General features: G+C 39.5%; 1 protein-coding gene and 1 long non-coding RNA gene across 13 annotated transcripts in view; one reads left to right on the top strand and one right to left on the bottom strand.

Moving 5' to 3' along the window:
• Window positions 1-1967: 1967 nt before the first annotated feature.
• The window catches only part of PLEKHA7 (pleckstrin homology domain containing A7), a 182503-nt gene continuing 158456 nt past the window's right edge, over window positions 1968-26014 (bottom strand). For 9 of the 12 annotated variants that reach the window (XM_077321642.1, XM_077321633.1, XM_077321635.1 and 6 more), the window contains 7 exons: window positions 23889-23965; window positions 22752-22952; window positions 16142-16294; window positions 13313-13446; window positions 12000-12142; window positions 8374-8476; window positions 1968-3247 (listed from right to left, as the gene is read on the bottom strand). In XM_077321642.1, the coding sequence (XP_077177757.1) occupies window positions 8385-8476; window positions 12000-12142; window positions 13313-13446; window positions 16142-16294; window positions 22752-22952; window positions 23889-23965 (800 nt within the window). In that variant the 3' untranslated portion in view covers window positions 1968-3247; window positions 8374-8384. Of the gene's footprint in view, window positions 3248-8373; window positions 8477-11999; window positions 12143-13312; window positions 13447-13982; window positions 14141-16141; window positions 16295-22694; window positions 22953-23888; window positions 23966-26014 lie in introns of those variants that run through there. The other 3 variants (XM_077321634.1, XR_013228306.1, XM_077321643.1) reach the window with 3 other exon arrangements.
• The window catches only part of LOC143829974 (uncharacterized), a 28433-nt gene continuing 5507 nt past the window's right edge, over window positions 3089-26014 (top strand). Inside the window, exons 1-2 of the long non-coding RNA XR_013228307.1 lie at window positions 3089-3161; window positions 23154-23353. This is a non-coding gene — a long non-coding RNA (uncharacterized LOC143829974). The remainder of the gene's footprint in view (window positions 3162-23153; window positions 23354-26014) is intronic.

Here is a 26014-nt window from a genome sequence, read left to right as displayed (position 1 = left end):
AAAATATTAGATTTGACATTGGCAGTACTGAGTTAGTTAAAATATACTACATTTTCTAAATATACTTCTCAAGAATAGCTTCCAAGTTTAGTAAAAATAGAGTAAGAATTTTTCTTCAATAATTTTAATCACTTGCAATTTCTTTTTGATAAACAGACAATACTTTTAGTTTCCTGGCAATCCTATGCTGAATTATTCCATTCTAAACTCATGAGACTAAACTGAAGTAACTTTGCATAGATTGTACCATAAGCGGTGGGAATGTGTGTGTGTGAGAGAGTGCATGTGTGTAGAATTCCTTCAAGCTGCTATGCCTAAATAAGTCCCAACAAAAGGGATGGGGGCTTAGGACTGTACTAGAATTGATTTGTTAGCCCTTAAAAAGATAAATAACGTGAGAAAAAAGAGTACAGCTACTAAAGATCTTTCTTAAATCTTTGTGTACAGAAAAAAAAATACTGCAGCTTGTAAAATATAGTAGCCATGTGGTATAGGGTCTGCACTGAAGGAGGTGAGATATTTCATAAGCACAAGTCTCTGGATGAGAGGAGGGGTAATTTTGCTCCTTCTCCTCCTCATTGCTGGCAGTTGATGTGCAGGGTCAATAGACCATGGTTATTAGTTCTGCAGTATCAGGAATCCACTTCCCTGGGATTGGAAGAGACTGCTGAGAGGAGAATGTGGCAGCTATCCATATTGGACAGTGCCTTCCACTGATTATTCCTTCACTTTCACCAACTAAGTGTCTAATAAAATGTATGGGCCACCAGCCAGAGAGCTTGTTTATATGTAATGAAGGGCTCGATGCTCCTAGTCAGATATATTTTAAATAAAGAGTGACAGCACTCCTCAGAAGCCAATAGCACTACAAAAGCCAATAGTGGCTTATACAGGACAAAAACAAATTAGAAAGCTTGGATACACAAATGCAAGTTGTCCAATTCTTTGTATTTTCACTGATATCTTGCTATTCTCTGCTTCTTATTTTGAGGAGCCACCATGACACTAAGATCTTGAGCTAGTATTTTACATGTTTAATTCTTATAGCATATTTCTCTTATACTGCAAGAACTCATCAGTAACTGGCATATGAAACCCCAGGGCTTCCTAATTCTCATCCATAACAAAGCAAAGGTTTCAGTTTTTTTACTATATGCACCAACACTTCTAACAAAGAGATTGGGATGATTCTGCAATTGGGAATTTTGGCATCTCAAAGCTAACTAACAGCCAATCTATGTTACATTTTTATCAGGCGAGCAACCTCTACTTAGTGAACATTCAAAACTTGCATACCTTAATTAGTTTATTAGGTTGGTTCCACTGCAAGTAACAAGGTATTATTCACTTCTCCCTTTCCAATCCTGGGGTTGTGCAGTCCAAGTGGATTAATAGCCATATGGGTTGGTGGCTTGCAGTGAGGAGAGCTCCATGAGTGGAAGAGTGATTTTGTCCCCTTAACTCCTTCACTTGTCCTGTATTACTATTTTTAGTCCAGGTGGATCCCATGAGCCCGGGACTCAATTTTCCCAGATTCAAAAAGGACTGTTGTGTGAAAATGAAACCAGGGAAGATCCATGACTGTCAGCGTCTCCTGCTGAAGGATCCCTGGATCTGCTTGATCTTTCATAGGGGATTTTTCATAGTGGAAGCTGGGGACATCATGAGGCCATTCATCATGGTTGTCTTGTGGAGAGTGCAATGTAATTTTGAGGCTACCGCATTATAAATTCTACCGCTATATCAAATTATTTTATATTGTATTTTATAAATTATATACATTTGGTATAAAAAGGACATTGCAGCCAAATGCTACAGAAAAGTAAGTAAAAGTTCACAATACAAAGAATTCAGAATTTACTTTTTGTTGAACTTAACCCAATGCAAACAGTGTATTAGGAGATCTGCAGCCTACTCAATTCAAGCACAAAAAGACTGTTTTTCAAGTAAAAAGCATCAGCCATTCATTTAACTTTTTTCCTTATTTTAATGGTCAGCCTTTTGCCAAAGACCAAAAAACAAACAAACAAAAACATTGTTTCAGCAGACTGTGGGGACAAGATGAATTAACACAAAAATACATAAATGTTAAGTTTTTACTTTTTGTTACTGAAAACATAAGGAAAAAGAGTATAGATTTATTTTTAAAAAGCCAGATTCTATTAAAGGTTTTATTGTGCAGTTTGAATGTGATGATCCAGTTTAGGTACAGCAACCACTAGCCAGGTTAAACCTATTTCCTTCTTCCATCTCTTGGGTATGCATAAAGATACACAAGTAGAACAGTAGCCCATTGCAAGGAATGAGAAGTCTGTGTCTCCCACTAACTTCTTTGAACAATGCAAGTACTGAAGGTCAGAGCCTCTAATGGCCTGCTGTTCTCAGCAATGATATGCCCATGCCTTGAAGAGGGGAGAAAAAGAGAGACCAGAACTCTGTTAATCCACGTGAGAGTGCTGTGGGCAGGGCACCATTCCTGTAGTGGAACTGAATTCCTCCTCAGTGTTCTGAATCTTTGTTTTTAAAAAATGCATATCTAAAAAAGAACTGCATTGTGTTATTCCACTGGCCAGTTATAACAGCTTACCAAATTAACAGCAATACACCCTTTACAAATTTTATTTCTGCTTTTTGTTGTTTACATGAGATTCCAAAATCATCAACATTTTAAATACTTTACGAATAATACATTTGATTGTTTATCAGTGGTCATAAAGGTTTTATCAACTCTGGAAAACTAGAAAAAGACTTGTTAATCTAATTGAAATACTATGCTGTGCTTCAAAACCACCTTTTAAAAACAAAAGCAAAGAAACTGCCTTTACAATATGTGTTTGAACTTAAGGATACTTTAAAAAATGAATGTAGCCCTTGTTTTTTTTTTAAAAAGAATTAATATATATTCTGTTTCTAAAAATACACTGGCTGCAATCCCACATATCCTGAAGATCTCTGGAAATAGGATACAAATGAACTTCCTATATGGTGCGTTGTGGCCAATGCTAGTAGTTTCCACAGTATATTAAAAGTGCTTTTTATGTAAAAGTCCAGAACAAAGATAAACTCAATTGTTGTTTTGTGTATGTCTAGAAAATCCCTTGTTGCAGTTATTTGTAAAGTGTGCTCAGGGGAAGATTAAAGTTGAATGGAAGCTAATGAAGGTAAGTCTGTCCTCCATCTTCCTTCTTGTCCTCCTTCAGGTCATTGCTGGTTGATATCCGATATCAGCGATCAGTCACTGCTTTTGCTAGCATGAAAAGAAACCAAAAATGGTTAACATATTGTTAAATCTGTTCTGACAATGGAGATATTCAAGATGGCAGGAGAGTTGTGAAAGCCTTAGAATGGGCATGCAAATTAACCACTTATTTGAAAGTATGTGATCGTGGCAGCTTTGAAAAAGTCCCCTGAATAAGGCTAGCCCTTACAATATAAAATAAAAATTACTATTTCCTCCCTACTTTGTTGGGAAAAGAAATTCAGGGCAGTCATACTTCAGCGATGAGCCAACAGTCATTGCCACTGTGGCTGGGGTCCAGGTCAAGAGACCCCATGTTTAGTGCCAGCACTGCAGAAGTGGTAACCATCCACCAGCCTGCACCACTGGAGTTTTCCCAATGACTTTAAATGTCAGCAATTTCATATTGTTCTAACAATATGTAGAACATACTGAAAAAGAGAGGCTGATTCCGGGAAGGCTTAAGGGGGTGGCAGGTTACAGTGGATGAGCAATAGGGTTGTGAGTGTCCTGCATAGTGCAGGGGGTTGGACTAGATCAGTGGTCCGCAACCTTTTTCAGGCTGCGGACCGGCGGCGGCAGGGAGGGCAATTGCCCGGCGACGCATGCCGCACATGCGTGTTTGTGGCCGTGCATGGCACAAACGCACATGTGCGGCCTGGTGTGGCCCTGCGGAGGCAGGGAGCTGCGGCCCGGTGCCAGGGCCTTTGCGGCCCGGCACCGGGCCATGGCCCGGTGGTTGGGGACCACCAGACTAGATGACCCATGAGGTCCCTTCCAACTGTTATTCTATGATTCTAAGTTATCTGAATTATCAGTTTCCATTTAAAACATAACTTTTCATCTCCTTCTACTGTGGGAAAATACATATCTCTACCACAAAAGGGAGCAGAGATGGCCAACTGTGGTTCTACAGATGTTCAGATGTCTTGGCCTCGTGGTGATTGTAGTCCATGGACACCTGGAAAACCATAGTTTGGCCACTATAGCTTCAAAATGAGAACTTGGGAAGTCTGGGAATGGCTGCTGTGAGGACGGCATGGGAAATAGGTGAGACCATATGAACTTCCTCCCCACATTAAAATCAAGTGTCCAGTAGCACCTTTAGGGCCAACAAAGATTTATTCAAGGCGTGAGCTTTAGAGTGCTAGCACTCTTCTTTGTTGGTCTTAAAGGTGCTACTGGACTCTAATTTTATAGTGTTACTTCAGACCAACACGGCTACCCATTTGAATCTTTCCTGCCCACATGGCAACCATGCAGCTTTGCTCTGGTTTTTGCGAAAACATTGCAGAATAGTCAAGGGAAGCCTAGGGGGTGCACAAATGCAACATGATGCTATGGGGCAGCTGGAGAAATCTTACAACTCAGCCACATCAAAGCTTAGGAATATATCCTGCCTGCAAAAGTTTGCTCCTGACAGAACAGGAATACTGGAAACATTCCTGCCAACTGCATAACACGTGGGTTGAGCTGTTTCACTTCCAGTTGCAAGAAATCTTAAATAATACAACAAATTTTATTAAGTAAACCTATAAATGCACAAACAAAAGAAACCTTGAAGATATGCAAGTATTTAGGCCTTGGTGTAGCTACAGGCACAAGCTAAATGGCAAGAGCAAAAGAGGTCTTGGCCCTACAGCTCCCAGCTGATTCCGTATCAGTCCAAGAAAGTGCTATCACACCAACCCATCCACCCCAGAAGATCCCCTGCTTCCATCTCCCATTTTCTGCAGCTATTTCAAATGATGGTGGGAGAAGAAAAAAAAAGGCTGTTAGGCTGATGATGGTGTAACATCACTTCTGTAGAAATCCCAGACATTATGCTGTGCCTCTCTAGGAATTGCCAATCACCAATTAGGAATTGTTCCACTTGATTCCTAGAGAGGCACAATGGCAATTGCAGGCTTCCCCTCAAGTGATGTCATGCCATCCGTCCAATGGTTGCTTCCCATGCCCTTCCTCTCCAGCTGATCAATGAGGACAGGAACACAATAACCTAGGGACCCAAGACCAGGATGTAGTTTATTTAATTATTGCTACATTTTTATATAAGGAATTTTTACATTTCCTGGGGAACCTGCTCAACATGGCTTACAGTAACAGTAAATGGTAACATTAAAAGTTTTAATTAACAACATTAAAGAAATCCAGCCAGAGAATAATAAAAGATAAGTCACTGAACAGCTTAAAATGATTTTTTTTAATCAGACAAAAAGCACGCTATAAAAATATTTTAAAGTATCATGTCCATAATTAAAGGCTGGCTCCTAAAAGAAAGTAATGCAGGTGCCAGGTGAGGTTCATGGGAAACAATTCCACAGTTGAGGGGCCACTACTAAAAAAACCCTATTTCTAGTTGCCACCTGCTTTATCACTGAAGGCCAAGGGTAGAGATAGCAAGAATTGTGAGACAGATCTTAACTGGTGGCTGCACAAAAGGAGAGGAGGTTGTCTCTACGTTCCTCATCTCTAAGCCATTTAGGGCTTTAAAGATATGACCCGGTACTTTGAAGTGTGTCTGGGGAAAAAATGGACACCAAATGGGCACATGTACTCTTACCATTTTTGATTTAAAATGTATATTTGTAAGGTTCACTTCTGGGGCGGGGGGGGAGTGAGATAACATTCTTAAATAAATAGAAAAAGAGTTGGGTTTTTGTAACCTGCTTTTTACATCCGGCAGGAGTCTCAAAGCTCTTTACAATCACCTACCCTTCCTCTCCCCACCTGCCTCACAGAATGTATGTTGTGGGGAGAGGAAGAGAAAGCTGCTTTGGGACTCCTCTGGGTAGTGAAAAGTGGGGTATAAGAAACCAGCTCATCTTCCATATGGCAGTAGTAATTCCCTTTTTTGACAGCAGGTGGGAATGACATTTGCTGTGCCATTTGGTGCCTTTGCCTCCCCTCCGTTTTCCTCTGCGCAGAAGTACCAAGACGGTGGGATTGTGCTGGGCAGCCCCAGCTATCTATGGTATAAAGCAATACTGCAGCTCAGCTGGGACAAAAGTTCTTTAAAACCATCCATTGGAGAGAGGAGTATAACTCTGCTGTTCTTCCCATTTTCACCATTAGTGGAGTGTCCACATCTACCATAAAGTTCCTTCTTTCAATTGGATCAAAAGCAGGTTAAACAGATTTCAAGGAGAATAGATCCATCAATGGCTATTTGCCATGGTGAATTAACAAAACTTCCACATGCGATGGCAGAAAACCTGACTATCAGCACTGGGATACAGTATCAAGGGCTTTTATGCTCTGTTTGTTGGCCCTTCAGAGCATCTGCTCTTATCTTTATGTTTCAACTTCTTAGCCCATTTAGCTGAAGGCTTGCCCAAAGTCTCCTCTTTCGCAGCTACGGTTGAAACCAAACTCACCACTGGAGCAGTAAGAGGCATCTAGGCTGTTTAGGCTGTTTATTATAAGCGCCCCATGTGTGTTTCCTCCAAGAAAAGGAGGCAACACTTGTGTTCATCAGTGTGGGGCATTTTAACCCCACACTTCAGACATTTCTTAAAAATGGCTTCTGAGGCCGTAATAGAGAAGAAAACCTCAGCTGGAGCTCTTCACTACCTGAATCAGTCACGGTAAGTGATGAAAACAGGACCAGTTGGAGACACTCCTTCACAGCAGCAAAAAAGGCACTAAGGAAAGGGGGCACTCTACCCTTGGAACACACGATGCGCCAGGCAGGAAATGGGGCGCATGCATGGATGGGATGAGCCGGAGTGCCCCCTACAGGAGCTGGAGAGAAAAGTCTTTCATGGCTGGCCTGCATGTGCGCAGTACCAATGTGGGGGACTAAAGATTTTCAATGAATTCTTGGACAGACAGCTAGCATCCTTGAACTGGGAAGTTGGCTATCACAAGTTTAACTGAAGAGTAATTGTTGGTTCTTTCTTAGTATTTTCTTCAACTAATTTCCTCAAATTTAATTTCCTAAACAAAAAAGGAGCTAAAAAATCAAAGCACCTAAACAAAGGTTCATTGGAAATGTCTAATAACATTTATATCCACTTATGTTTCCCATATTTATCTGTTTTGTCAACATGCAAATTGTACATTTACAATTAGATTCTAGACAAAAAGGGCTTTTATGCGGCATTGGAGATGTAGAATTTCCAGACATTTTGAAATCGGGGTGGGGGTGGACATTTTGGTGGGAAAGAGTAAAAAATGTTGTATACTGTCTTTATGTAGAAACATTAGCACTGCACATTTTGAATGAACATGATTGTGTATTTAAAAGCATTCCACTCATCCTAAAAGAGAGAACCTATCACACGAAGGGGGTTTTGGTCCTTGTTTATGCTTATCAAAATCTTCAGTTTTTCATTGATAACATGCGTGAAAAATTCCTTAGGGAAAATAAACTGCAGGGTTGTTTGTGCCTTCTCATCTCAGGTGACGTTAAAGAAGAGGCATTTGCAAAGCCCTTCTTATATCAAGCATAAAGTTTGAGTCTGGGGGTACCATTAAGACCAACGACATTTATTTCTAGGTATAAGACCACCATGGCTACCCACCTGAATCAATCTGTATGAAGTATGTTCTTAATATTATAGGTATATAACATACAATATTTACATTTTTGACTGGTGTTCAAGTCATGGCAAAGATTTATCTCAAGAAGAACTTTTAAATTACCGGGATATGCAAATAAAATAAGATATTTCACAACAGCAATTTTTTCAGCTGCTCTTAACCAAATTGTAATACTATCAAACAGTATATTCCCCCCAAATATTACAATGTCCATCATTAATCTGTTTTCCAAGAGCTCTCATTGTCTTAGTCTACATGGGAAGAGATATTTTGTGCTACTTTGCAAACATAATATTTCATCTCCATGTTTTTAGGTACATTATTCCTTAGGCTGCTGCTAAAAAACATTTTATATTAAATGTTATTTTATATCTTTGTGAGGTAGCAGTAAAAAAATTCTTGATCTCACAGCAGTTAGTATCTACTCCCATAGGCTCATATGCACTTCATAAGAAGATTTTGTTATTGCATTAGGCAAGACCACTTAATGTTGCAAGCACTAATTAGGATTACATTTAATGTAGCATCCAAAAATGTCAAAGCATACAGTTAATGGCAATATAGGCAAGCCAAGAGCAGTTAGTTCTTACTTTTAAGATGTTTAGACAAATGTGTAGTGAAATCCATTGCTTAAGGGGAGTGGTTGAGGTACAGAAGGTGAGGGTGCATTAGATTGGTAGGTCAATTGCGGAGCTAGAAGGGATCATACACAGGAATTAGGCACTATGATTGTACATATACGCACGTACACACACACATAGAAACAGACACATGTGTTTGACAACATAGTAGATATAGCCTTAGGTGAGTGAAGACATTTTAGTATTCTATTCATTCAAATGTATAAAAATTCTGCACCTGACAAAGACAGGATCTGTGATTTGATGTGTGTACTTATGAATGGGCATGAACCAGTTCATGTGAAAATTCGGCACAAACTTGGCCCAGTTCATAGCCTCCAAACCAATGTTCAGGAAAGGGACCTTGCCCAAACATTTACTGGACCTTTGTCTGATTCAGTTCAGCTGTTTGGGCCATTTAAGCCTAGCAGCTGAGCAGGATGGGTCCACCCTTCAGCTGTTAGGTTCAAATGGCTATGAGCCGTTTAACCACTCCCTTTTGCTCCCCTCTCCAGCTTCCAAGCAGGGGAAAGTGAAGTGGACCAGTGAAATTGATCATAGCCTAACAGCAGCTAGATTTATTTCATTTCTTTACCGTCCTCTCTTGTGGCTCAGGGCAGTTCACAGAGATCATGAAACCAATAATACATAATATGGTAACTGCATCAAACTAAATCAATCAGGAAACAGTAACGTTCATAACAGAACATTTAGTATTTGCTTATCAATTCGAAAATAACCCTACATGTTGCTCAAACCGGAGGGATTCTGGAGGGCCTCAGAGTTGTTGTCAGATATGCTTCCATGGGGCCAGGAATCACTAGACGGTTGGAATTGGCTGAGCACAATGTTCTTTGAGGGGCGTAGGCAGACAGATGGTCCCTCAGGTACACTGGGCCCAGACTGTGTATAGCCTTGAAGGTAATTACCAGGACCTTAAGCTTGATCCGGAATCCAGTTGGTAACCAGAACAGATATTGGAACACGGGTTGGATGTGGGCCCTCCAAGGTGATCCTGAGAGAACCCTGGCTGCTGAATTCTGGACCAGTTGTAGTTTCTGGAGCATAGGTAAGGGTGGGCCTGCTTAGAGCAAGTTGTAGAAATCCAATCTAGAGGTTATCATTGTATGGATCACTGTGGCCAGGTGTTCCACGTCTGGTAGGGCACTAATAGTTTGGTTTGGCACAAATGGAAAAACCCCAGCTGCACTATTCTTGTGACCTGTGCCTCCATAAAGAGGGAGGCGTCCAGAATCATGACTTGGTTCCTGGTGGAGTGAACTATTGACAGGTGCACCCCACCCAGGTTGGGAATTGTGCTTCCTTACTAGGACCCTTCCTGCCTAGCCACAGGACCTCCATCTTTGAAGGATTGAGCTTCAGACGACTCTGCTTGAGCCATCTTGTCACTGCTTCCAGACATCTGGCTAAGGATTTTGGGGATGAATCCAGGTGGTTGTCCATCAGGAGGAAGAATTGGGTGTCGTCTGTGTATTGGTGACACCCAAGTCCAAACCTGCATACCAGCTGAGTAAGAGGGCGCATGAAGATGTTAAATAACATTGGAGTGAGGACAGGATGTACCTGTCCCACTATTAGGCTGAAATGGCTCACAGCCATTTCACCAGTCAATTTCACTTTTCCCTGCTTGGAAGCCAGGGAAAGCAAAACTGACCAGTGAAATGGCTGCCAGCCATTTAAACTTAACAGCTTGGCGGGTCCCTCCATCAGCTGTTAGGTTTAAATGGCTGCAAGCCATTAAATATGTCAGTTTCACTCTGCCTCCCACTATGAATTGAGGGAAAACAAAATGGGGAGTTAATTTCATCCTCCCCAGACTATTCCCCCCCTCCCACCGAACGGGCCAGTTTGGTTTTGGAAAATTCTGGCTTGGTTTGAGGGCCACCCCAAACCAAACCAAAAATTTTAGGTTCATGCCCATCCCTAGTGCTTATATCTTTTACATGCAATGAAAAAGGGCAAAAAAAAATCCACTGGAGCTTTTGCATTGCCCTTCAGCTCTTTTCTTTTTAAGCGTGAATTGGAATTCTCAGAATGAATGTAAGTATGAACTGCTGCTTCCTAGTGAGCAGCAATGGACAAATATAGGACTATCTCCATTTGACAAAGGAGTCTCAGGCTCCTTGCTTCACTTTTTTTCATTTGAAATGAAGTCATATACACCAAAATACTACTAGGATGATAATTTTTTTTCTAATACTATAATGGTCTTTTCTTAGACAACTATGAAATTTTCTTCTCCTACAGGAACATAAAAAGCAGAGCTTGATTAACTTCCTGGCTTCTGTTTGGGAACAACCTTTGATACCTAAGCAAGCTGGTCCTTGGGCCTTAGTAAACACCCATGTATGAAGAACGGGATAAGCAGTCTGTCCCTGTTGACCATTACCAATAAAACACAACTAGGTATGATTATTTGATAATTGTATGAAGACTTAAAATTTCTATCTGTCCTGACAGAAATAAAAATTAGCAAATAGAAGACAATAGACAGGCTGCTACACACTTTGGAAGCATTGCTGTCCCTAACAGATCAACTGAAAATAGCACTGCAAGTATTAGTGAGGCACTGAAGTATTAAGATAGCTGGGAAATAATACTGAGTAATAACCATCTACTGTTTCTGTATCATACTAGAAGTTTTAATACATGTTGTGAAAATTATTTTTCTCCTTTACCAATCTGAACTCTAAGGAGATACATATACTTAAAATTTCAATAAAAGTTTCCACTAAAACCAATTGCTAGTTCTAACTCTTGGGGTAGAATTAACAGCTAAGTTTCAGCATTTTATTTTTATGTGATGTGCTAGGTATGTGAACAGAAACAGAGATGAAAGGATGTACTAAAAGACATAATGGTAAAGCATAGCATATGGAAAACAGGGAACACATGGACTCTCACTGACAACATGACAGTCTAATCTTATTCATAGCTGTATTGGAGCAGACAAACATGGCCTTATACACTAAACTGATAACTGCTTTCAGTATATAAAGAAACTGCCAGAAGAACATGGCACTTAGAAGCAGTGTTAATATAATGCTGAATAATTAATTCTTCATCTTTAAATTTCTATCCAAGCTTTTGTAGCATGTTTCGAACTTTTTCGGATTGGGCTGTCTTGATTTTTACCATTTTCATCCCTAGATCTTAACCAGTATATTATGGCTTAAGATCTGATTGGAACGATCACCATACTTTAGCAGAAATGCAACAAGTTTTCTGGAAAAAAAATCCTGTTTAAATATCCACTGGCCTGCTTCCTTTCCTTGCTCCTTACCTCACACATTGCCTCTGAGTCTTCTAGACTGCAGAGACAATCTATCTCCCGGACTGTGACTGATTAATATGGCAGAGACAAACAGTACAAGACAAACAGTGGCTCCAATCTGCATGGAAATACTTCCAAATAGCTCTAGTTTTGGGATGCCTATCAGGGCACAGCCAAGGGCTTGGGTTTTTTATTGGTCCATACTGCTGAGCAGAAATATCACAGAACCTCAGAAGTTGTTGCAGGAGGAATAAGAGACCACATTGTCACAGACATTGCTTTATAAATAACTGAGCAATACCTGCCACCTCCTTGCTCCGCTGAGAGGCTTCAGAAGCCAGTGCGTATGATATGGTAATGATGCGTTCTTGTTCTTGCAACTGTGAATCTAAATTAGCTGAGTTGTGTTTGTCCTGAGAAACTGGAAGCTGTAGGTTGTGCATACTAGAAGGAAAACGAGAGGGTGGGATTAATCTTAAGGGCATCCCATGTATACAACATACATTTACACTCCAAATCCATAGTCCAAAGTAGAAATGTCTTCAATGTCTCATAGTGGTTATGATATTCCTGAAAACTAGGGATTCAACAGGAGGTAGTGTTTAGTCTCCCGATTATGTTTCAATTCTCCATTTTTCAAAGTTGGTAACAATATTTGGCAGCATTAGGAGCGAGGTAGGGGAGGAAGGAGAAATAATCTGTTCTTTTGCTTGAAACACAATAAAATCAGAGTCCAGTAGCACCTGATTTTATTGTGCTACTTCAGACCAACACGGCTACTTATTTGAATTTTTGCTTGAAACAGTATCATCTGATTATCAACAACTGTGGTACAGATATAGGAACTGTTCTGATGTTTATTAAGTGGTTTAACTTATTATGACTGATACGAAACTTCAGCGCAAAGCAAAGTGTAAACGAGGTTTAGAAACATCAGGTACCTACTAAGATCTGAAACCATTGATGCCAAGCAGTACGACTTAATTCCCATGCGTGTGTTACTGGCACTAATTTGGTGTAGTGGTTAGGAGTGCGGACTTGTAATCTGGCATGCCAGGTTCGATTCTGCGCTCCCCCACATGCAACCAGCTGGGTGACCTTGGGCTCGCCACGGCACTGATAAAACTGTTCTGACCGGGCAGTGATATCAGTGCTCTCTCAGCCTCACCCACCCCACAGGGTGTCTGTTGTGGGGAGAGGAATGGGAAGGCGACTGTAAGCCGCTTTGAGCCTCCTTCGGGTAGGGAAAAGCGGCATATAAGAACCAACTCTTCTTCTTCTTCTTCTTCTAATTGTGAGTTAAATCGAAAGAACAATGAGCAGAATGGAAAAAAATGCTACAATTGTTCCATAAATGCTTATGCTTACTCTGGAAATCCACACAGAGTTATAGCAGTTAGTCGATTCTGCTAGTGCGAGTGATTCCACAGGCTGTTGCACAATTGCTTGTACAAATCAAAGTACAAACATTCTATATAAAACATGCAATTGGCTTTGCCCCTGTAAGTATGGTACATGGTATATAAAATTATACTTTTGTGTTATGGCTTGGGAGTATAATCTTTCAGTTTTAAATGATATAAAAACAAGATTCATACAATTTAGAAATCTGACCTTGATTTAGTTAGAATATTCTTTATTTTCTCTGCCTTCCGGTGCCTTGCTGCTAATTCTTCTGGAGTGAGAGGTTCTTCGGGCTCCAGTTCAACATAACGCTCTGGAATTGCAACCTTTTCAGGTTTTGATAACTGAAGGGGAGAGAAAATTGTTATAAATTGGTCATGCTCAGTAGATACAGAAAATCAACTGAAGAAAAAGAAGAAGAGCTGGTTCTTATATGCTGCTTTTCTCTACCAGAATAAACCTGTTACACAGAATCTGTAGAAAAATGGACAAAACAGCCACTTTAATACTTCTGTTATTGTATTTTACTAGTCCAGTGAGATTTGTAGCATATTATATTTGTATTCCTAATTCTAAATGTTTTTCCAACATATTCTCAAAATGTGTTGGAAACACAGAGTTTTCAGGATGTAATATTTTATCTGCCCTGTCCTAGAAAGCCCAGGCTAGCCCCATCTCATCAGATCTCAGAAGCTGAGGGTCGGCCTTGGCTAGCATTTGGATGGTAGACCAGCAAAGAATACCAGGGCCATGCTTTGAAAAAGCTACAGGGTGGCCATTAGTCAGCTGTGACTTGATGTCACTTTCTGCCACCACCAATACTTTAGATGTGGCACTTACTGTACAATAGTTGTCACCATGTGAACACATAAGTAATTACCTGTGGGAGGCATATCATTTTCCCCTCCACCAATATTTCCTCTTCTCCTTTCCTGAGAGACTTATAGCCAGTCTGGAGATCTCCTGGAATCACCATGGACTTTCCAGCTACAGAGATCAGTTCCTCCTTAGGGTTGCCAGCTCAAGGTTAGAAGATTCCTGGTGATTTGAAGGAGACTTGGCAGGGTGAGGTTTGGGGAGGGAGGGAAGCAACCTTAACATAGAGCCCACCCTCCACAGCAGCCATTTTCTCCAGGGAACTGATCTCTGTCATCTGGAGAGCACTTGTACCTAGAAAATTGTGGCTCAGTTGTGTGATGCTGGCCATTGGGACAGGCTCCCTTTCATGATGGGGAGCCCATTCCCTGCCTCCTCCTCTCCTCAGCCATTCACCAACCAGCCTTTTATCTGCCCTCCATCTTCAGCTACATTTATTATTTATTTTATATTTATGCCCCACCTTTCACCAGCAGGGACCAAAATAGCTCATGTTATTCTCATCTCCTTTTTATCTGCACAACAAACCTGTGGGGTAGCTTAGGTTTAAGGTATATGACTGGTTCATAACTGCCCAGTGAGTTTCCACAGCAAGATGGCAATTAAAACTTGGATCTCCTAGAGCCTATTATGAAGTTCTAACCACTAATCCACACTGGATTTCACAGGATAATTGCTGCTGAACAGTAGGAAGAAGCCAGGCCTAGATGAGTCATGTAAGTCAAGTGGTATTATGTCACTCAGAGACTGCTGCCAGGTAGAGATCTCCTAGAATATGAACTGAATTCCAGACACTACAGATCTATCCCCCTGGAGAAAATGGCTGCTTTGGAGGGTATATCCTATGACAAAATATCTGGTTGAAGCCTCTCCCTTCCCCAAACCCTGTACTCCTAGACTACCAAAAAAAATCTCAAGGAATTTGCTAACTCTGAGCTGTCAACTCTAGCCAGGCCTAGCCCCAATGAGTCTCCCTCAAAGGCCAAACTAGGCCTCGAAAATACCCCTCCCCTTGACTTTCACTGACAGAACCAAGCCATGAATACTGTGGTTTCCTAGCAACAACCACTAAAAGCTACTTCTTAAAGCTATAGCTGCTCTTTTGATCATTTTAGGGGGTTTAAGCCACCCAATTTTTTTTTTTATTTCACATTTTTCTGCAAACCTAGGACATTTTTCAGGTTCGTAAAAATATCTTGCACATTCACAGCCAGACTTAAATCACTAGATTTAAGTATTTTCAGATTTTGCTGACTTTACTATTAGTATACAGCTAGAATGAAAACTCATTTAGAATGCGAAGTGCTCAAGCAAATATTCATTCCCCTGCATATGTGTTAACAAAGATATTCTTTTACTCTACTTTTCCCTCAAAACCTACTAGCTTCTTAAGGGCTGCATAAACAATTCTGTTATGATGTTCTCTGTGTTTAAGTAATTTCTTTCTTTGTGCAGTTAAGGAAAGGTATCTGATGCAATTACATCTTAATGACGTGCAAGGTTACTGAGGATTCATGAGGAATGAAGGACATCCCTTTAAGCCTCAGACCCGAAGGTGGTGTCCATATTGTTCAAATAAAAGTGTCAGAATTTCTTAGTTCACTTAAGGAATTTAATGGTTATAAAACTTTCAAGGAAAATTCTGTTCCTATTGAAATGTCAGATATACTTCCTTTTACCACAAGGTGGCTCCACAGCATTTCAAAGTACCTTGACTTTCTCCCAGAAATGTAGAATTCTTTTCATTTTTTTTTGATAATACAATGATTCAGTTTAGATAACTGAAGACTGAATTCATGGTTTAAGTCCCTGTGCTCCTCTTTTCCATGTAGCTTTATTTTCAGTTTAGTACAAATCACAAAGCAGTAATCTATGGTTCACATTTCCTCTTCAAGACATGATTTCCAGTTTTGGCTGGAAAGTGCAAACTCAAGGAACTTATAGTTTGTGCTAAACTGCAAGCCACATGAGAAAACATGTAGAAGACAGAGAAGAGCCCATCATACTCATATCCAAAGGAAGAGACTTCTATGCATTTTCCTTGCAAAAATACCTTCCCAGTAAATGTTGATGCTACTGATGTAATGAAAAACAACAGAAAAAAGACGTCAATGGATATAATTTAGAAATTATAATTTAGACATTATAATGATAATATCTTACCTCTTTGCTAATATCTAAGTTGTATTGTTGAGGTTCTATATCTTCTTCTGTCACTAACACAGGATCAACTTTTAACCAGTTATTTTCCTCTTTTTCCTCTGGACGTACTGCCCTTTCCAGTAGCTGTAAGTCAAATTCTTGCTCTCGCTTCCACTAATGACAAATAGGAAACAATTAAAGCTTGTCCACTTTCCCCAATAACATTTGTACAAACATGCACTGTTATTACTATAACTCCCCCCCCCCCCCAGGTCCATCAGACCTGCACTCACTCCCAGTGGAAGAAGACTTGGCCTCCGGCTGAACAAGATGGGATAAGATTGGGTTAATTAGAAGAGTATCCAACCGCTTTCTGCCTTCGTTGTAATTGGGTTTTTTTATAGGGTTTTATTGTATGTTAATGGTTTATTTCTGTGAACCGCCGTGAGACCATTGGAGGAGCGGTGGTATACAAATTGAAAAATAAATAAAAATAAACACTGGCTTGATGAAATGAAAAACTAGAACTTACCATAATATTTCTATTTGGACATTTACTCGATGGGTGTCTTTGATGGGATACTCATCCTCCCCAGCCAGCAAAGGGCAATCTAATCTCAGCAAAAAGACTCTAAAAAGACTGAGGGACTCATCTTTCATGTCCAGAACCAGACATAAATTTCAAATTTAGCAATCCTAATAAAATGATACTCTAAATTTTCCATGAAAACTTTAACTTTGCAAGGGCAACTAAATTCAACTACACTGTCCATAGATATCATTACATGAAGAAATCTTTCATCTCTACCCCCAGAAAAGTAGGAGGGATGGATTGCTGTCCACCAAGCATCTAAAAGAGAAATTCTATATATACAGACTTTCATTGCTCTGTGACTGAGTAGCTCTCTTTATTGGGCAGTTCAGGAATATGATATACATTATACTGGAGCAGGATACTTTTTGTGGTTTCTAAGGTAGGCAATATACATTTCAAAATGCCTTATATATAGGAACAACTCTGCTATTCCTACATATGAGTATTGAGATTTAAATACCCAAGGAAACTGACTATAAGCCAACAAGCAAAAATGTTGGGGAGGAGAGGAAAAACTTGAAGTGCTGCAGAGTTCCCCTCTGTAAGAACCAGCCCATCTGCTACGAATATTTTGGGAAACAGAAAGAACTTTCCAAGACTGTCAACTGCATAAGCATCTATTTGGGATAGTACAAATCCAGGGACTCTGAAACCTATAAAGAGCATATTTAGATGTGGATTTTGGTGGTATGTTACCATTTACAGTACATGTGGGTCTGCATCTCTGGGTATGGTATTGTTAGAAGTCACCCTTACATGATTCAGGCTTCATAGTTTGACATTATTCTACTCTTGTTTAATCTTGGAAATCAGTTAGGGCAATCAAGAAATCTAGTACATTAAATATTAAAAGGTTAACCAGTGTGTTCTTTGAAAACAATAAGAGACTGCTCAAAGAGGGAAAAAACATCTAACCTTGTTTCCTTTCACTGAATGCAAAGAGTCCTGACAAAAAAGTGCCTTGCTCTGCCTCATTCTACATAACAGTTCTAATATAGTAGTAAGACCTGTGGAAGCCTTCCTCCCATATTTCCAAGTTAAATTGTTTAGGTATTCTAATTCTAATTTTTGCCCTGCCTGTTTAAAAAAATGCTTTAAAGGGCAGTAGAGCTAACTGCTGGCTTAAGAGGATGGGTATCCCATTTAGGCTCACCATATAGGGAAAAGATTCCATTGTTATTCTGTTAAATTTATTGCACAAGCTGAGGTCCAGTGACCTGTGTTTTCCAGAAACATATTTTAATAAGGTGTTTATTTTGTAGATGGGGTCCAACAATGCATGGTCCAGAAAGCTAACCATTAAAATTGACATGTCCACATTAGTGCAATGTCCCTAATTTTTTACAAGCACAATATATGTATTCTTAGACATTCATGTTAAAGAACTATTGGTATGCACTTAGTGATTACTGATATTCTTATATACTTCATTTATACCCCACCTTTCTCTCCACTGGGGACCAGAAATGGTTTTCAGCATTTCCCACCCTCCTCTATTCTAGTCTTACAACAATCCTTTGAGGTAGGTTTGGCTGAGAGAGTGTGATGGGCCCAAGGCCACCCGGCAAGTTGGGATCCAAACCTAGATCTCCCAGATCCTAGCACTATACTCTGCTGGCTCTTAGTTCAAAAGGATAGAATTAATTCAAATGGAATCCAAATATTTACCATAAGACCACCTGAAAAATCTGAAATGGCCAAACATTTAATGTATATTGCAACTTGTAAAACCATCCCAAAGCTAAGATAATTATTCTTACTCTTCATAGAACAAGATGCATCTTTACATAGTAATGTCTCTTACATTAGTAAGAGACACTCAGATGGAACACCAGTTGATTTGGAATGTAAATTTGAACGTAATACACGTATTCCTTTTACTGCTAAAGATACAATTTCAATCTGTAAGCAATCATAGACCACATTCCAGAAGAGCATATATTACCACTGTTTTCTGGATTATATCCTTCATAAAAAAAATTAGAACATTTATATTCTCATCCAATGCCACGAGTGCTTTATAAGGTCACAAAATGACCATCAGTGTACTGAAGCCCTGAAACGTTGCTCTTATTTGTGCCACTGAAACAGAAATGACTAGCTGGTTTGCTTTCCCCCAGTCTATTAATGGCATGAAAATCTGCCCTCAGACTATTAACCTTAGAAACAAATGTATATGATTACATCATATTTGCAATTGTAACACAGAAGACTTTCAACCTTTTGGCGCAATATAGTATGTTAAAAAATTCTATTCATGCACAAGCTCTTGATTTTCACTCAAAATGTATAAAATATTTGTATTTGTTCAAATGTGAAAATGTTTATTTTAAAGTCAGTAGTTAAATGCACCATAATCAGACATCTACTCAATATTCAAACCAGGCCTGATTGCCAGAACATGTATCACAGTTACACAATATATTTTAAATTAATTTGCTAGTGTAAGAAAAACATGAACTCAATATTAGAAAGCATGTTTATTGGCTTTGATACGTCGTCCTTTACATTAAAATTAAATGACAAATTCAGGTATGCTGCTCAATGATTTAATGTCATGCTACATTTTAAAAGTGATCTTTTTAAAAAACATCAGTGCATTGTATTAAAAGTAGATTGACACATACAATGTAGAGAATGTTAAAACTGTGCACACTGATTTCATATTTCACTGTCTACCATTTTGGCTGCTAAATTATTATAGTGCTGTCAATTGTGCTATCAAACATTACTGAACTTTATGTGCACTGGAGCCCTTTAAACGCATGAAGATGAAACCTTCAGGAAACATTTTATTCAGGGCTGTACTGTGCCATTTTTTATCTTTTACAGCAAGATAACACACCAACAAGGCACACAAAAATGTAAAATCATTAGTTTAAATTATTTAAAAGTATGAAATGTTCATTTTAGAAATATGTATGCAAGAGCGATATAACCTTTACAAATCAGTTTTAAATTCTGCTACTTAAAAACATGACTATGACTGATATTCACATTTTCATAAAGCACTATTGGATATCTTGGCAAAAGATTAATCTGAGTATGCCAGAGTCCCTTAAGAGTCCAAATGTATTTAGTAATGAAAAGTAAAAGAATTGCAAATTAGTGCTACCAAACTGTTGTTTAAAACATGAAACAAAAAGGTTAAAAGTGCAAAAAAGCAAAACTTCACCCAGTAGAAAGTTTAACACAAAGCTACTAAAATGCAATTAAGCCTGGCAGAAACTGAGTAGTCTAGTTAATTATTGTTTTAAATAATTAGAAAATTTAAAAACAAAGAAGCCATTATGTATGATGAGTAAAAATTCTAAAAGCAAGAGACCTTGTGCAATGAATTAAGCAGGTGATGAACATTATAATTCTAGTATGCCAAAAGGATTAAAAATATATATAAAATTAATGTTGCAGTGCTTGAGCAAATCCTTCAGAATTATGACAAAATTATAAACAGGATACCTTGAAAATTAACATATTGTGGCATAAATCTTTATTGGCCACAGTCCCCCTTATTGAATGCATGAAGTGTTACCTGTGTGGGCAGTACAATACCGCGTCATGTATACTGCTCTCTCTTTCATAGCTTAACTTTTGTGTTCAACTTGCAACAAATAAACAAAAGCATTCTCTGTTCTCAGGGTACATATATAACTGCTAAAAGCTGCCGATGCCTTCATCGTGCAGCGGCCATTGCAAGAGCAGAGGGCCCAGAGCACAAAAGAGCCTGCTGGGCATGTGTGCTCCGGGTCCACGGGATGACGCAAGCCGCGTGACAAAATGGGCACTGCTGGGAGCAGCAGAATAAAAGAGGGCTACACAAGCCATGTGCCCTCTTGCTGCCGCTATCCCAGGCTGCTCTGGTCTCCCTCCCTTTACTTCTTCACCTTCCGATGGTGTCTGTGTTTATGTTGTCATCTTCTTACATGTCACAGCTGGCGGTTTATTGGGGGTGGATCCAAGGGCACAACCGGCGCCTGTGAGCCAGGTGGAGGCCCTCTTGGGGGAGTCTCCCTAAGAAACTGCCATGGGAACCGGGCAGCATCATGAACAGGAGCTGGCCTACACCATGGTGGGGCATCTGAGTACGCTTCAATCGAGGTGAACGCCCATGGGGTCTACACTGTCTTGCCTTCCCAGGGGTTAGAGGGCCTGATGGTTAGGGGAGCTGGGCGATTCGTCACCCAGTCCCTGTGGGCAGGCCCGCTATTGGTTTCTCCCCTTCCCTCGGGGCTGCGGCCTGCTAGCAACAGCAGGGAAGGGGCCTGTTGATCCGCCACCACACCCTGGGTGTGCCAACGCTCATGGCTTGAAATTTAGAAGTTTTAATAAAGCTGTGGCCATGTTTACGCCAATGATAAATGGGTAACGGATATGGGTAACGGATATGCTGTCCTGCCACCGCAACTTCATTTCATGCATTCAAAGAAGTGGGCTTTGACCCTCAATAGTTTATGCTTCGGGTTCCTCTCGCTCTCTCTTTGGCTGCAATGGGTTAACAAGGATTCCTCACTCTGGAATTTTTCTCAGTACCCCCAACAAACACAGCACACATATATAGTTATTTTCAGAAGTGATACTTAAATTGCTCTTTGCATTTCCGATGCCTATAATTGAAATTTAAAACTGACATGCTTCTTCAATTTTAAAGTGGCCTTATACTTTCTGTGTTGTCATAAGGGACAGTTTATAGGTAAGGAAACATTTTGACTATAATTTATGAAAATACACAATGATCAAGTTCTATACTGCCTTAAGTACCCTTAACTGTATACTGGATTAAAGTCAATTAACAGAAGTAAATCCTGTAGAAATCAGCTGAGATTATTTCAATGCAACCATTCTTAGGACAGCAGCTTAAGTACCTGAACCTAGACAAATGGGCTGTGGTCAAAAGAAGAAATGCAGCACATAACACAAAACATCATGAGCAGCTGAGATTTACTCAAATCTTCTGCCATAGACAGTGAACGCTGCTAAAAAGGTTCAAATGTACTTCATTAAAAAAAAACAGTTTGTCTCTTTGGCAACAAAAACTGTTGTGGCAGAACTGACAAGTGAAGTTCTTTCTCTGCTGGCTATGAATAGGGATGCCAGACCCCAGGTGGAACCAGGGGATCCCCCAGTTTTACAGCTCATCTCCAGGTGAGAGATATCAGTTCCTCTGGAGAAAATGACTGTTTTGGAGGGTGGACTCCATAGAATTATACTCCACGCCCCAAATTTTGCTCCCTCCTGGCTCCACCCCCAAAGTCTCCAGGCATTTCCCAGCTCACAGCTGGCAACCCTATGTATGTGTGTATCACGACTTTGGATCACAGCTATCACTTGACAGAATGTCCTACTCATTTTAAGGAAATATACTTATAAGTACCAATGGAGGACTTGGAGGTTGATTTGTTTTGGGGAGTTGCTCAAAACCAGTCACCACAGAGCTGTGTTTAAATTAAAACAATATTTAGCAACTGAAATAACTTATTTCTCACTAACAATGTGAAATTGCTAGAATATTCTATGCACTTTAAACATAATTTATAGTAAAGGATTACTAGCAGCTGTACAAACATCTATTAACTTAATAGTTATATAAAATTTGTTAAGTTCTATTTTTAAAAAAATCCTTATTTGATAGAACCATTAAACTTGCAATATAGATTTTTGTTTTAAAAAAATGCATTACTCTACATTCTAAGAGGTTCATTCTTTCACGGTGCAATCAAGAAAACGTACAAACTTACTATTTTCATGGCATCATTTGAATAAATTGGAAATAAGCCAAGACCAACCCAATATCCATCTCTGAATGCATTCCAAGAAATTATGTTCTTTTTGCTCCATTTTCTGCCAACTTATTTCTGCACCTGCTACATTAAGCTGTAGCTATTTTTAGTAAAAAGCTATTTTCTGTTATTCACACTGCAGAACTATACTATAAATATTATATCATACAAGTATCATGCACTCTCAAATAAAAGTGCTTACGAGGGAAGCTACAGGTCATATTTCTAGTCTAGTCCTTTTAAGGCATATCTAACATACTGAGCCTAGATCTGCAGAAACAGGCCGGATGAACGGTCGTGATGAGACAGATTGTCTTTCTCCTTGACTAAGAGTTCTCTTGCGTTCACGAACTAATGCCTTTTGGTGTCGCTTCATTCTTTCTAGTTGTTCCTCAGCACTCATTTTGCCTCTTTGGTGGTCTCCAGAATACAACCGTTCCAAGGCACTCTTTGGTCTCTCCTGTTAAAAGTAACAAGTAAAGCACATATTATAAAACTTTAAAGCTGGAGGAATGCATTGCCAATGCATGCCATATGGAGCTCTCTGGAGAAATGGTGGGAGTAAAGATATGAGTGACAGATGAACATGAGAACTGCAAACTATAACCCAAAGTTACTATTCCATCAAAGCTCCTGGTCATCTTTCATTCTCTTTCCTCAGTGCAAGTTTTGCTGTGTACTCTTCTACACTACAGAAAGAATATCAGCACTGGAATTAGTTTCCCTTAGAGGGGGAATATAATCTGCAGGAATGGCCTGTGACCTCCTACTCTACAACAAACATGCTCTGCAAGATTAACAAGCATTTCATTTTCAAGAAGGAAAAAGCAGGTTTCTGGAGTGCCAGAACTAATAATACTGGTAAGTGTAGTTGCCCTAACAAAAATAATTATATTTAAAAGCCGGATTTAAGTTCAAACCTAGTATTAATTTTTTCTGTGATCATTTTGAAAGTATTTTCGTCTTGTTCAAATTGAACCACTGGGGATATTTTGATGGGGGAAATTTTGGGCAAAGCATTTCTTAAACCCTTAGTCATCTGGCATTGGTGGAAAAACTGGGAAGCTTTTCACTCCCCCGCCTCTGGGAAGCAATTCAAACTTTGTTATTCCAGTGGGAAAACAGGAGGTGAAGAAATGGTTAGCATCACCTCCTGTACTGTTCTCTTGAAAACACTATGCCAATGCCTGCATTTTGAAAAGGGGAAAAAAGAGGTTTTAAAGATGATAACAGAAGTAAACATAACATCCAGTTTGAGGCTAAGGTGACGAGTATAATTATGGTACAAATGGGGTTAACTACCAGGATACGTTAAACTCCAGTGCAGACTAAAGCAAAATACATCACTACACATCATGGTTGTTTAAGAAGATTGGAAACAAGTTTGCAAATATACCTTGGAACCATCTCTTCGAAACGTTGCATAAGATGAAGTTGCTGACTGATGCAGTCTGGAAGTTGAACCAGATAATCCTTTACAAAGAGGGGAAAAAGCCTTTCAAGAAAAATTGTAATCAGGAAGAGAAGTTCTACTCTAGCATTTGTGATCACAGTTTCACAAGGCAGCACAGTAATAGGACTAAAGAAACTTTAATAACAAGCAACAGTCATATGACTCAGCTTCCAAACATTCATTGTGATGTGAACCCAGTTTGCAGGGCTGTCTGAAGGATATTGGTCTTTAGCCATTCTCCTTGCCTTTCATTGCTCTTGTTCCAATCTGAATTTATTTTTCTTCTTGATTTTCATATTAGCTTCAGACACATCCTTTTCACACATAAGGACCAAATGTGTCTAAAAATATATGATTCAATCCTAATGTGTGAATATGGACTGTTCATGTGTTAAATCAATTTTTAAATGATGTGATCTGCCTTGCGTCACTGGAGACAGGGTGGGACACAAATTTAATAAATAAAAATAAATAAATAAATAATTCAAACTGGAATGAGAGCACTGAAGCATCAGTACAATGACCAATATGGTTAAGAGCATATGTTATACAGATCTGCATTTGCCGTGAGCATATCATTAACAGACTGCTATGAAGGTGGCCTTTTTTGCGGCTTAGAATTGCATGGATCAACAATAGAAATTCTAGCAATTGCTTGTAGAATCCCTTTTTATGTATGAAGTAGTACTGCCCTAAAGACACAATTTGGGGAGAATCATAGCAAAGAGAATTTCTGATAGCTTCACTATCAAAGTACCATGGATTTCTTATTTGTTTTCTCCAAGGTTACGCTGCAAGGAAGAAGCTTGTAAAACTCCTAACACAATTACTCATAACTCAGTTAATCTTTGAAATTGGAAACGGAATACATGTCCTTAGAAAGTTAACGGTTAGAGAAAGTTAAGGAACTGTATTTATTAGTCAGGCTAACCACACTGCAAAAGGTCCAAAATATAACACAGATATATACTGGAGAATGTTACTGAGAAGAAATGTAAGATTATTGAATCATATCTTTAGTATAAATAATTTTTTATTTTCTCTTCCACAATGAATACTGAAGTATTCTTACATATTTATGAGCCAAAAAATTTTTATTGGGTAGTTATACATACATTTTTTGGTTGGATATTAATGCTTGCTAATAAATAAAAAGGCAAAAAAGTAACTTATTAGAAGTAGTTGGAAAAGGATCTCTTATTTAAAAACACGGTGAAATAAAGCATCACAACATATGGACTATGTGCTGTGATGGATAGAAGGCACCCCTAGAAGGAGTTCAGTTCAGTCCTACTTCAGGGAGAGAGCAGCGAGAGCTCAGGTCTGCCTCAGGAAAAGAGCAGACAGAGTAGATGCCAGCTCTGCTTGATAGTGCAGCAGAATGGCTTAGCTTTACTTCTGACAGAGAATAGAGTACCCAAGGCCTGAGAATGCGCAGACCTTGTGCCATTTAGTCTTACTTTTGGGAAAGGGCAGGCTGGTGTGGGTCGTTTATAAACTAAACATGAGCAGGCAGTGTGATGCAGTGGTAAAAAAGGCGAATGCCATTTTGGGCTGTATCAACAGGGGCATCACATCAAAATCACAAGATGTCATAGTCCCATTGTATACGGCACTGGTCAGACCACACCTGGAGTACTGTGTGCAGTTCTGGAGGCCTCACTTCAAGAAGGACGTAGATAAAATTGAAAGGGTACAGAGGAGAGCGACGAATATGATCTGGGGCCAAGGGACCAAGCCCTATGAAGATAGGTTGAGGGACTTGGGAATGTTCAGCCTGGAGAAAAGGAGGTCGAGAGGGGACATGATAGCCCTCTTTAAGTATTTGAAAGGTTGTCACTTGGAGGAGGGCAGGATGCTGTTTCTGTTGGCTGCAGAGGAGAGGACACGCAGTAATGGTTTAAATTTCAAGTACTACGATATAGGCTAGAGATCAGGGAAAAAATTTTCACAGTCAGAGTAGTTCAGCAGTGGAATAGGCTGCCTAAGGAGGTGGTGAGCTCTCCCTCACTGGCAGTCTTCAAGCAAAGGTTGGATAGACACTTTTCTTGGATGCTTAGGGCTGATCC

Source organism: Paroedura picta, chromosome 2 (genome assembly GCF_049243985.1).
Source record: "Paroedura picta isolate Pp20150507F chromosome 2, Ppicta_v3.0, whole genome shotgun sequence".
Lineage (NCBI taxonomy): Eukaryota > Metazoa > Chordata > Lepidosauria > Squamata > Gekkonidae > Paroedura > Paroedura picta.
Note: the sequence above shows the minus strand (reverse complement) of the source record. Positions and strands in the feature narration are given on the sequence as shown.